This window comes from Ooceraea biroi, chromosome 6 (assembly GCF_003672135.1).
Source record: "Ooceraea biroi isolate clonal line C1 chromosome 6, Obir_v5.4, whole genome shotgun sequence".
Lineage (NCBI taxonomy): Eukaryota > Metazoa > Arthropoda > Insecta > Hymenoptera > Formicidae > Ooceraea > Ooceraea biroi.
In genome coordinates this window covers 13,561,957-13,574,592 of record NC_039511.1, presented here as the reverse complement: position 1 = coordinate 13,574,592, position 12,636 = coordinate 13,561,957, and the positions used below count along the sequence as shown (strand labels likewise).

The 12,636-nt window shown below is 35.9% G+C and overlaps 2 protein-coding genes across 3 annotated transcripts; both read right to left on the bottom strand.

Moving 5' to 3' along the window:
• Positions 1–114: 114 nt before the first annotated feature.
• Positions 115–4,148, bottom strand: LOC105276772 (BUD13 homolog). The gene is made up of 6 exons (XM_026970739.1): positions 3,987–4,148; positions 2,539–3,429; positions 2,120–2,384; positions 1,850–2,001; positions 1,470–1,654; positions 115–1,379 (listed from the first exon to the last, which is right to left on the bottom strand). The coding sequence occupies exons 1-6, from the start codon at positions 4,103–4,105 to the stop codon at positions 1,207–1,209; spliced, it is 1,785 nt and encodes a 594-aa protein (XP_026826540.1). The 5' UTR covers positions 4,106–4,148; the 3' UTR covers positions 115–1,206.
• Positions 4,149–6,413: 2,265 nt separating this feature from the next.
• Positions 6,414–10,892, bottom strand: LOC105276753 (geranylgeranyl pyrophosphate synthase). 2 transcript variants are annotated; one of them, XM_026970741.1, is made up of 8 exons: positions 10,147–10,892; positions 9,679–9,747; positions 9,253–9,407; positions 8,909–9,053; positions 8,713–8,833; positions 8,380–8,519; positions 8,156–8,270; positions 6,414–6,797 (listed from the first exon to the last, which is right to left on the bottom strand). In XM_026970741.1, exons 2-8 carry the CDS (start codon positions 9,736–9,738, stop codon positions 6,577–6,579), a joined length of 957 nt encoding a protein of 318 aa, XP_026826542.1. In that variant the 5' UTR covers positions 9,739–9,747; positions 10,147–10,892; the 3' UTR covers positions 6,414–6,576. The 2 variants fall into 2 exon arrangements, with proteins under 2 accessions (XP_026826542.1, XP_026826541.1); XM_026970740.1 differs by having other exon boundaries at positions 10,163–10,892.
• Positions 10,893–12,636: the final 1,744 nt, after the last annotated feature.

The window sequence follows — 12,636 nt, the reverse complement described above, 5'->3', positions numbered from 1 at the left end:
TAGTTTATCATAATTTTCTTGAAGTTTCGTGAAGAGTGTACCTTTTGCGCTTTTATCGGACATTCAGTGAGTTTTATTTAAAGTTATATTTTTTATTCTCCTTTTCCCTCCTTATGCATACATATACGCGTTTCGTCAGTGTAGGTTCTCTTGCGCCCACCCCTTGCTTCTTGCCGTTATTCGGGGGTTATTGACACGTCGCGTGGCGCCGGCACCTGCTAGACGATCCTTCACACTCGAGAGCAATCCGATACTTCCTTTGTCATGTGTCGTCACGCGACCTGTCGCACCTGGTGTCCCGCATTCACTGTCTCGAAGAAGAGGTCCTTACCGGCCGATCGCGACTCGCCGAGTCGAGCATCACGAGCTTCAACACGCGGACGAGAGAAAACCCGTCGATGTCGCGAGCGTTACTGGCGTCACCCGCCTACGACCCTGCCCTTGCTCGCGTGATGACCAAGCGACTGACTGCTCGGTCGCGCGCTATGTATCTATGCCGCCGATATATATCGCGCGACACGGAGGCCCCGCTGCTCGCAGAAGAGAGCGTTATTGGAGGCAGCAATGTCGCGCGCGGAAAGGACCGCCACGTTCCTGGCCAGGTTTCGGCCGGCGCGGAGCGGCGATTGCAGCCAGAGCGCAAGCTTCGATGCTGCCAACGTATGGCGGTCGTCCTCGCGTAAGGACTCGGCGCCAGGAATCCCGGCGTGGATAGTGCGGCGACGCCGTTTCGACCTGGCGACCGGCGTCCCAATTGCGCGCCGCGAACGCGACTACGTGAAACGCACCGCCACTTCCAATATTCCCGTGTTGCCTACCATAGTCCGTGGCGAACCGCCGCGACCTTAAAAGGCGCACGATCGATTCCGCAGACGGTGGTATTTCGCTCGCCCATTACCATTGCCAGACCGGCGCCAGCCTCTCCATTCTCTCATTTTCTCGAACGAATATCGATCTCGTGGTTTCGCGATACGCGCACGGAGCTCGCTGGTATGTATCGCTCGTTCACGCGATCGTTACGGCGTTTTTCGGAGTACATGCGGACAAGGAACGAGGATTACGGATGAGCGGCGCGAATGTTCGCGCAATACGTACCGAGGAAAAATGCAGTTCGTTTTATCAAACCGCCCCTTTCTTATTAATTATTAATAATCGATGCGAATAAAATAGAACTCTCATTACAGTACATGTACGTGAATGTGAATTTTACATGTCAGCTGTACTCCATTTATGGGCTTCCTCCTGCCGCGCCCGCTTGGCATTTTGCGCTTCAAACCATTTCTTTTCAAATCCGTTGCTTCTGTCCACGCCGTCCCATCGGTGACCAGGTTTAACACCGAATCGATTTGGAGCATACGATCCTCGATATTGCGGCGGATCTAAAGATTGAGCGATTAAAAAGACACGCTATAGTCTTCCTTTAAAGCATACAATATACAAAAATATCTGATTTGACTCGGTCTGCGCACCTGGCTTTCTTTTTCCCTCCTTTATCTGCTTTTGTTTTATATATTTCAACATGGGATCACCCTCTCTCTCTTGTTCCCTTAATTCTCTATCTAGATCCGCGTCATCCGCGTATCTTGCTAAGGGTTTACTCATTTCGTATAAATCATTTTTCATTTTTTCTTCACGATCTTCCATCTGCTTTAGCCTGGAATAAGATATAGACAAAGTGAATATTATTACATGAAGTATTTAGTAATAATAATTGTAATAGATTATTCATTTAGATGAAAAAAGGAAATGATTTCAAAATAATTGGAAATATATAATGTTAAGTCGATTAAAAAATTGAAAATAATAAGACGACGAAAACAACTTGAGTTTTTAACAAAAATCCACTTACCCTTTGCCCCATTTGGCATACTTCTCATTTATCTCCCGTTGCTGTATTTCCCGTTCACGTTCTTCCGCTGCTTCCGCTTCCAAATTGCGTTTTCTTCCCGTTTTGTCGCGCACGATTGGAGCTTGTCCAACTCCGCTGACCGTTTTACTTAACTGAAATAATTTGACGCTTACTTACTATCTGTGTTTACACTTCGGTGAATAAATAATTATACTATAATATTGTAACTATAAATATAATGTAAATACATATTGTAACTGTAACTATTACTTTGTTAAACTGCTCTGCCTCACGTTGTTTATGAGCTCTAGTTTCCTCCCGCAATGCTTTCGCATCTTGTAATCCTGCCGTTTTTCCGTCTAAAGTTTTCGTCATTCGACCGTCATGATCTCTTGAATAACTTTCCGCGTGTCGACGCTCCGAATCTGTCTCTTCGTCCCAACGCGATTTCTTCCTTCTTTCCCTCGTATCCGAGTACGATCGCGGTTTATGATTATAATCATCCTTTTTCCTTTCCCGCTTATCTCTGCTTGACCTATCCAAAAAATATTGTATTTATTATTTCGCCAATTTATAGTGCAGAATAAATCTTTTTTTTTGTTGGAATATTTTGTTAGAATGTATGTTAGAATATGATAGCCTTCATCAAAATTTTGTTTTATTTGTGAATGAAATCATTATTAATTTACCTCCTTTGTTTACTAGAATTACGTGAATATTCGTGCTCTCTGTCAGCTCTAGAAGAGTTAGAACGTGGCGAATTATCTCTCCGAGATCGGTGTGCCCTGTGTCGGGCTGAACTTAAATGTGACCCTTTGTCTTTTTTTCTGCTTTCGTACAAATCTGCATCCACATTCTGCTTGCGTTTTCTAGGTGGACTAAAATCCGAATCACTGTCTCTATTACCCGAACTCTTATAACTTCGTCCACCGTGAGTTGATAGTCGATGTTTCGCATTCTTCCTAGACGGACTCAAGTCTGAGTCATCATTCTTAGATTGTCTAGGTGGACTTAAGTCCGAGTCATTGTTTCTAGATTGCCTGGGAGGGCTCAAATCAGAATCATTATTTCTAGACCGTTTGGGCAGATTCACATCTGAATCATAATTTTTGAGTTGCTCAGGTGAACACGAATCTGAATCGTAGTCTGTACGCCTTCTAGATGATTTTAAATCTACATGTTTATTCTTAGAATACTTGGAACGTCTATACGGACTTAAGTCTGAATCGTCATTTTTAGATTGCCTATGTACACTGGAATCTGTATATTTATTTTTAGAATGTTTCATTTTGGATAGATTTAAATCCAGATCATCATCAATCTTATTTTGGTTGGCATTCATTTCATCGTTTTGATTTCTTCTTTCTTTATTTGTAGTACAACTAATAATGTCTAAGTCACCTTCTTCGTTCTTGGTTATGATTTTCCATCGTTTCTTATCTGTGAAATCAACTGGTCCACGTTCGTCGACTATACCAGCAATTTGAGGAGCATCTTCCCCCTCTAAAAGAATATCGAATTCATCCTCTTCAATAGGCCTTATATTCTTCAAATCTATGTCATCATCTATAATCTTTACTCTGTAAAAATGTATCCAAACATTTCACGATCAACTCAAAGATCATATTTTACCGAAAAATATTTCATGATATTGAAAGCATTTCAGTTATAATAAAATTAGGATATCCTTAAACCTAGTTTTAAACCTAAACGTTTGAGATTAACTTTATGTATACAAAGTCATTATATAAATGTGCACGAGTAATTCTGAACTCAAGAAATTAATACAGTTAATAAAATAAAATAAAGTAATTATATCTTTACTTTACGATTGATCTTAACTTGAAATTTTTTGACAAGTTTGCATTAAAAAATATATTAAACAATATCTATTCCAGTAGTTTCAAAAATTCAAAAAACGATATGTAATAATTATGTATAGAAATTAGTAATATTTCGTGATGTGAATGTAGTTATATTTTGACTAAGTATAGTTTTTATATTAATTATAATTACCATTCGCCTCTTTATTAAATCTCAAAATATCATATGTAAGTTATCAACATAACCTAACTTAACCTCAATTCTAAACATTCAGCATTCTGATAAAAGTTAATATATATATATAGGACCTTACGTTCTTGCTCCCGTTTTGTGTTTCTTTTTCTTTTTCTTTTTTTTATTATCATCATCGTCAAAGGACATATATTTCTTCAGGTATTCCTTCTGACTTATCATTTTCGTCTCCATCGCCATTGAGTATTAAGGTGATCCTGGAGTGACTAGTGAAAAGTGTTGCCAATTGCACACACACATATACAAAAATTACAGTTGAAATGCTTTTTATAAAAATTTCGCAATTTGTACGCACAAAATTGCGGTTGTTTACAATCGGGATAAAATAAAGGAATATAATGAAGCTTTTCGAAGTGACTTTAGAAGTGTAATAACAAAGAATAGTATAATGAAAATCTTGCATGTTGATAAGTATGTACAAGATTTTCATTATACTATTCTTTGTTATTACACTTCTAAAGTCACTTCGAAAAGCTTCATTATATTCCTTTATTTTATCCCGATTGTAAACAACCGCAATTTTGTGCGTACAAATTGCGAAATTTTTATAAAAAGCATTTTTTGTGCAAATGGCAGCACCATCGCGAAAAAATTCCCTAGTCACTCCAGCATCCCCTTAAATGTCCTTCTTCTTCTTCTTCTGGTTTATTGACTCATAAGACCATTCAAAAGAAATCTATCATTCCGTGTGTGTATCCCGAACGGATCGTGATAAAACTTGTGTAACTTGAAATCATTTATGACATCATTATCATTGGTCGGATTCAGCGCACACAACAGTTGCGGGAGCGCTCAGTAATTAGTGTTTATGATTGGACTATACTTTCAGATCTAAAGGAATGTACCAATAGCAATGAGCGCTCCCGCAACTGTTGTGTCGCTAGAGATCCTATAGTATAACAGAGATGCGCTAATGATCACGTGATTGCGATATTTTGCTGATTGGTCAGAGTAAATTGCATAAACGTAGCCGCTGCCATGTTGAATCTGTCACTATCTTTCATACAAGTTTGTACATATTTCTTTCGACGTCTTTATTTTTCATAGTCGTTTATGTAATGAATTATTTTCATTTCTTCATTAAATAATGTTTTGCATTAATTGTCGCTTATTTTGTGCACAGAATTTACCATACCAACCAATTGTGCTGCAAATCGCTGTACGAACAACAGCAACAAAGGTTATGCAGTATTTAATTTTCCAGCAAATGCAGATTGTCGTAAGAAATGGATAGCTGCTCTTTCAAGGAACCCCGATTGGCGACCCACAGCCTCGCAAAGAATTTGTGAGGTGAGTGATACTAATAGAAATTTACTGCATAACCTTTGTTGCTGTTCGTACAGCGATTTGTGGCACAATTGGTTGGCATGGTAACTTCTGTGCACAAAATAAGCGACAATTAATGCAAAACATTATTTAATGAAGAAATGAAAATAATTCATTACATAAACGACTATGAAAAATAAAGACGTCAAAAGAAACATGTACAAACTTGTATGAAAGATAGTGACAGATTCAACATGGCAGCGGCTACGTTTATACAATTTACTCTGACCAATCAGCAAAATATCGCAATCACGTGATCATTGGCGCATCTCTGTTATACTATAGGATCTCTATTGTGCGCTGAATCCGGCCATTCATTCACTACCATCTATCGACTATTGCTCGGCATGGCCGATTCAGTTCGTGGAACTGCGCGCCATTAACACGAAGAAGAAGAAGATTCACTACCATCCTCAAATCACTTCAAGCAGCCATGCTGCTAAGAGTCAGCTGTGTATCCAATGACGTTGTACAACATACCTGGACTTAGGCCGGTATTCATAGTCGGATCTTATATTTAAGACCGTCTTAAGTTTATCTGCAGATGTTGTATAGATTATTTCATTGGCTACGGAGTATCTGAAGATACACTTAAGACGGTCTTAAATATAAGATCCGACTATGAATACCGGCCTTAGAATCCCTAGACACTTTCATCTTCTTCTTCTTCTTCTTTTTTGTTTGGCACCCGATCCCCATACGGGTTCGATCAGAGAGGAACCCGAGAGCGGCCATGCCCCTGTATTTTGTGTATTTTATAACGCTGTTCGGCCGCTGATTCGAGCGCCATCGCATCCACTTTTTGTGGATGTGCAGAACTACGAAGCCACATCCACTTTCGAGTAACTACTTATCGACAGTAAAGTGGATGTACGCTGCGCGAAAGTGGATGTGGCTTCGTAGTTCTGTACATCCGCAAAAAGTGGACGCGATGGCGCTCGAATCAGCGGCCGAACAGCGTTACACAAAATACAGGGGCATGCTGCCTATACTGTACCATATAACTAGTATGGAACTATGGACACTCCCTGTCGGCCCTTTGATCTTTCGTTTTCGATGAAATGAAAGTAGAAGATGCCTCAATATTTTTTCGATACTTCTTTACAAAGAGAGATAACAAGGAAAATTTTTTAAAAATGAAGAAAAAATAACAGGGAAAACATTTGATATTGCAAAATAAATTCTTTTTATTGATACTTAATACATATATATATATATATATATCCTTTTCCAGTAATACATACCAGCAACACCAATTTTTCATTTGTTTATAACAATATATATGTATATAATATATATATATTATATATATTATACCATATTTTTTATAATAGTAAGGTACTCTTATGTCCTAGTATGTCCTGATGAGAATCGTCTAGAATCTTTATTAAAAACGGATTGCCTCCCAAACGATCGATTTCAGCTCTTGCTTTTGCATTCAGCTCATCTAGTATCTTTTTGGTATATTCAAACGAACCGCATTCTTTTAACAGTTTAATGCAATAGCGTTTCACTTCTACATCCTTTGTCCGTTGTCGCAGGATACCTTTGTAAATGATTAAAAACTCTTGATATAAAAGTTACGAAATAATTATACAGGGTGGCCCATTTTAATTTATACAGTCGATTTTTTAAAAAACTAAAAGAGATACGAAAAAATGTTTCAGACAGCATGTCACGATTTCGAGGGGGACATAAGATGATACCATTGGTTTGACCTTGAATAGTCGTTTGAAGGTCACGCGAAGATCACCTTCAATTTCTTAAATTGAAACCCCAACTTTTTATTGCAGATTCTTATTCTCCATCGAAAAGTAAGTAACTTTTGTCTGAAACATTTTTCCGAAAAATGTCATCTTATGTTCTTAAAATGATCTTCAAGATGAGTTTTGAGGACATTTTAAGGACATAAGATGACATTTTTCGGAAAAATGTTTCAGACAAAAGTTACTTACTTTTCGATGGAGAATAAGAATCTGCAATAAAAAGTTGGGGTTTCAATTTAAGAAATTGAAGGTGATCTTCGCGTGACCTTCAAACGACTATTCAAGGTCAAACCAATGGTATCATCTTATGTCCCCCTCGAAATCGTGACATGCTGTCTGAAACATTTTTTCGTATCTCTTTTAGTTTTTTAAAAAATCGACTGTATAAATTAAAATGGGCCAACCTGTATTTAACACATTCATCACCAACATATATAATTTACTTGACTGTCCGTTAACGGAATTATTAAGATTCACTATATATATATGTCCGTATAATCGTTTCCATAATTTTAATAACTAAAAATATGAAGTTATATTTACAAGTATACTTTTTCTATTTTTCATTTTGCTTTTCTATTATTGTTAAATTAATTAATTTTGTTAACTAATGATAACTAGATATTATGCGAACGTAAAATAAAAAATTTTATTATAACTGAAAATGCAAGAAGCACGTATACATTAGGAAAGAAAAAAAGGCAAAGAATATAAACCTTATAATTCAATAGAAAGGAAACATTAAACAAAAGAAAAATACGAATGACCGCGTAAGCACCATCCATATAGCGAGGCTAGTCAGCGTCAAGACTAACTACAAGCGCGAAGTACACTTCGTATAAGAAACTAATCGTTCATTATTCTCTCAATAAATTAATTATTATCTTGTAAATATAAATAATTGTATGTTATAATATTATTGACTGTCCTAATACGTTTATTGTATGTCGGTCATCGGTGACTCTCAAGGCTATAAACGGAAAGCTCAAAATGCTAGTTCATGAGCGTCATGTTGGCGAATGTTATTGCATACCTTATTAATTAATTCATATTGACTGCATAAATTAATGAATAAATTATTGCATTATATCATATTTTTGGACTTAAAATATACGATTTAATATAAAACATAACATACGTTTAAGGATATTTTTTATTTCCTTGTCCTCAAGTTTACTTTGCAAGGCATGAATAATTGGAAGGCTAAATTTGCCTTCAGTTAAGTCATCGCAATATCCTTTCTCTTCAGTGTACTGCAATAAAAATTCAATTAAAGTCAATATTTCACGTTTATTTATACGAAATCTGTTAGGTACATGTGTGCGCACGCACGCACAAATATGAAGATAGATAAATATATACATCAGAGGAACATAAGTTGCAATAATCATCTCTTATTTGGAGATATAATCCTAAAGTTTCTATTAATGACGAAAAGTCCTTATTGCAGGTTGAAAACAGTTGCATTAACTTCATGCACATTGTATAAAACGCAGCAGTTTCTGAAAAATGTAATGACGCGTAAATTGTAATGACCCATACGTACAGTACAGAAGCTTGCAAGATTACGACAATGTTGTAACGTTGCTGGAATATTATTGCAAGCTTCTGTGCTGTATAAATAATATTAAATAAATCGTTTTCATACATATATTATTGTCTACATGGAAAAAATTCATACGAATTAACATTTACTTTTCTCTATCATTTTTTTATAAGTTGCCTCGCTTGGACAGGTAAAATTATTTCTCCAAACTATTTCTGTTCCCTGACCTTCGACTGCTCTCAGTATCATGTCTACGCATACTTTTAATGCCTAATGAGAAATAACAGTTATTTATATTTGTGTCTAAGTACACACACACACGAACGCATGCAGGTACACACATACCTCAGACTGTTGCAAATTAGAAATTCTCTTTAGAGCACCAAATAATATATAATGTGCTGCAGATATTACCCTTTCAATTCCATAAACAGAATGAGCAGTAGGAATTCCATATCGCTTACTAGAATTGTCTAGAATATCGTCCACTCTGTAAACGAGGCTATTTATTGTAATCACATTGTTCGAATACAAATTATAATAAAATCGGAAAATACAATTAAGCAATATAATATGAGAGAAATTAATGAAATTTTTATACTTATTTGCAACATAAGTGCAACATGAGTTTAAAATAAAAAGGAAAATATATTGTGTATGTATATTGTGTATTGTGTTAACAAACTTACAGTATATATGATATAAACAATATATGTGTTATTTCAGTTATTTCTTGAGCTATGTTTTCTGGTATCTTTAACCAATAGTTAAAAGCCGATATGAAATTGTTTGTTATTTGTATTATTGGAGCTTGAAGAATATATTCGATTGGTTTCAATATTTCCTATATAAAACAAACATATGATTTTATTTTATTACGTAATTAATAATTAAAATGGTAAAACTACCGAATACGAGAGCCCTTTTCTATGACTTTGACCTCGATATTGACGACTAATTTTTTGAAGACTGCTCAGTAAAATGATTTAAAAAACATATATCAAGGTTAAGATTATAGGAGCCCCTAAACTACAAATAACTAAAGAATTAACCAAATATTACTGATTATAAAATTAAAGAAAAGAAAAGATAAAAATTAATTAAAATATAACAACCTTATTCTTTTCCGAAACGCCAAGTGGATAAAAAATATTGATATTATTGATATTTGCCATATTTTTTCCCTGAAATAAATATGACGTATTTAAGATTTTCTTACAAATTAAGTAACATTCAACTAAATCCTTCTTCTTAAAGTTTTATAGCGGAACGTTATCGCCTATTCTCGCCTTTTTTATCCTCGAATGTGTATTAATCATAATACTAATCAGAAAATTCTAATGCAGTTATACTCGTAGTACAGAGTATGTAGAATAATAGAATCCTCTTCGACCAAACTGGCCAATACAAAAAACTGCCGTCACACGTTTCGACCAACAATTTCGGTCCTTTTCAAGTGACAAACTATCTATACGAAAATCACTTTCTACAAAATTACAATTTTGCAGAATAATATATGTCATATATGAACAGTTACAACACGACACAAATTTTAATAAAGATTCGAATCATTATGTACTTACAATATTATAAACTTACAATATTTATAAGTTTTGAAATTCGATGACTCTAAACACAATGACACTTTGCAGCAATGGAATTGTTGCAAGAAGGTGATAAATAGACGTTCCTCTAGCACACTTGTCTTTCTCCACACAAATCGTAACTTTAAATTTCGAAGTATGTATGCGTTAACTATATTGCGAGACTATGAGGAGTGCGCGTCGCTCCTTCCGATCGCTGCTTTTATTTGAAGCTGCCCCTCCAAAAGCTTCCAGAATCACTTAACGTGTTTCCGATAATACTTCTGTAGAGATTAATATTTTGAAAGTAATTACTTTACTTGTAATTACTTGGCGTATGGTTTTCATCTTTGTGAGGTTTTTTTAGTGTGATAATATTAATATTATTAAGGTGAAATGGCACCTTAATAATATAAAGAGATGATAATGTCGTCACAGAATGCAGATAACAGTAATTTAGATGAGAATTGTGTGAATTTATTTTATTAAAAATTCGAAGGCCGACGCATGATCAGAATGACACGTGTAGAGATTTTTGCAACTGCGTTCTTCGTATTATACTTTATAATATATTTCTTTTGCTCGAGCAGCCTTGCGTCTTGCATCTTTATGGCTATTTTTTGATACCACGAATTGGAAGAATATAAATTCGATTTTGCACCTGGTACGAAAAGAAGACAAAAGTTGATTCGAAAGAACTACAGCAAGAATGCATCTGCGAGATAACGATATATGCCGATATACAGGGTGTCTCAGTGAATATAATATTTGTTATAACTGAATATATAAATAAGACAAATTACAATAAATAAATAAAAGACGAAGGAAATATATAGAGATAAAATCTAGATAATATTAAAATTTGTATACGAGCCATATTCTTTATTTTTAGCCCTTTTCATGTATATCTACATGTATACAGGGTGTTTCCTCTAACTGTAGCACTTAGAATATCTCTGCTTCCTTTGATGATAGAAAAAAGTCAAAGGACGAAAATTGTTCGATTCAAAGAGACTAGTACTCTGGTAAGAAAATTATTTTTTTTAATGTGACCTTTCACAAGATATCAAGGTCATGAACATTTTTTAAAATGAGATGGTATATTTTCCTTAACGAAATGATGTAGCTGGTAAAAAAACAAATTCAACCATACAGAATATGTTGACCTTCAAATGACTTTGAACCACAAAAATCACGTTTAGGAAAAGAAACTCTATTGTATGTATAACTACAAAGATATACCTTTTTTACAGATGTTCGAAATGATCACCGTTTACTTTCCATACACTTTCGAATTCGATGAATAAACGATTGTTTTACGTTTTTGAGAGATTCCGGAGTAATTGCGGTGCACGCGCGCTGAATTCTTTCTCGCATATCTTCAGGTGTTGTCGGAATATCGCGATAAATTCATTTGCACGGAACATACTCAACGAATCATTTCCTGATCGCTGGATTGGACGTGGTGGAAGAATTTCTTGGCCGGCTCGATCACCAGATCTTACGCCTCTTGATTGTTTTCTTTGGAGACACCTAAAAAATGAAGTTTATCGCGTATATGCATTAAAAAAATTTAAATGTAAAAAGAATGTAGGAATAAATGACTCGCAATATAGTTTTTTTTATCTTTCTTGTATTTTTGTATTGTATTTTTCTAAAATGGTGAAAAAAGAATAAAATTTATGCACCTATAATATTAAATCGTTAATCATATTATGAATATGAATTTTATCGGATATCATTGATCATCCGTAACAAATATCACATATATAAATTTCTATAAATGTTGATTAGATGCCTCTGAATATTCCCTACACGCAAAGATATCTATTTTGTGTTATTAGAATGAAAGCGGAAAAGAGACCTGTTTCAGCCCTGTTTTACGCTCTTTTACATTTATCGATAAACGCGACCTTGGCCGTTAAAAATGCAACAGGCGGGACAATGCAGTCATGTCGCGAGTCACACGTGCAATGCCAAAAACAGCAACAGTCGACTAGAATATTGCCATTGGCCAAGTATCAGGCAGGTGAGGCCAAGCGAATGACCAGTCTCCGAGAGTAAGGTAGATTGGAGGTGGAAGAGAAGCAACGCTGATGCGAGCGAGAAGTAGGGAGCGAAAGTGAACGCGACTCCAAGAATGGACAAGAAGGAGCGAGCTACTACGAAACGGTGGCAGAAAGTTTTGCGGTAGGCAACAGAGGAGTCCGTACTGGCGAGTTGTTGCCCGTCGATCCTCTCCCAATCGTCCGTCGGTCGCGAAAAGTGCGGGACACGTGCCGCCATTTTCAGCCGAAGCAAACGCAAACCGAATCGAAATGCATCGGGAGGTGCGTCGCAACCACTGTTGATACCAATTCATCTAGTACGTAAAAGAAAACCTTGCGAAAGAAGAACAAGAGAGAGAGAGAGAGAGAGAGAGCGACGCGTGCCTTGTTACAAAAGTGCCGATATGATGCAAGCCAGTGATTCTCGCCTCGCATCAAGAGG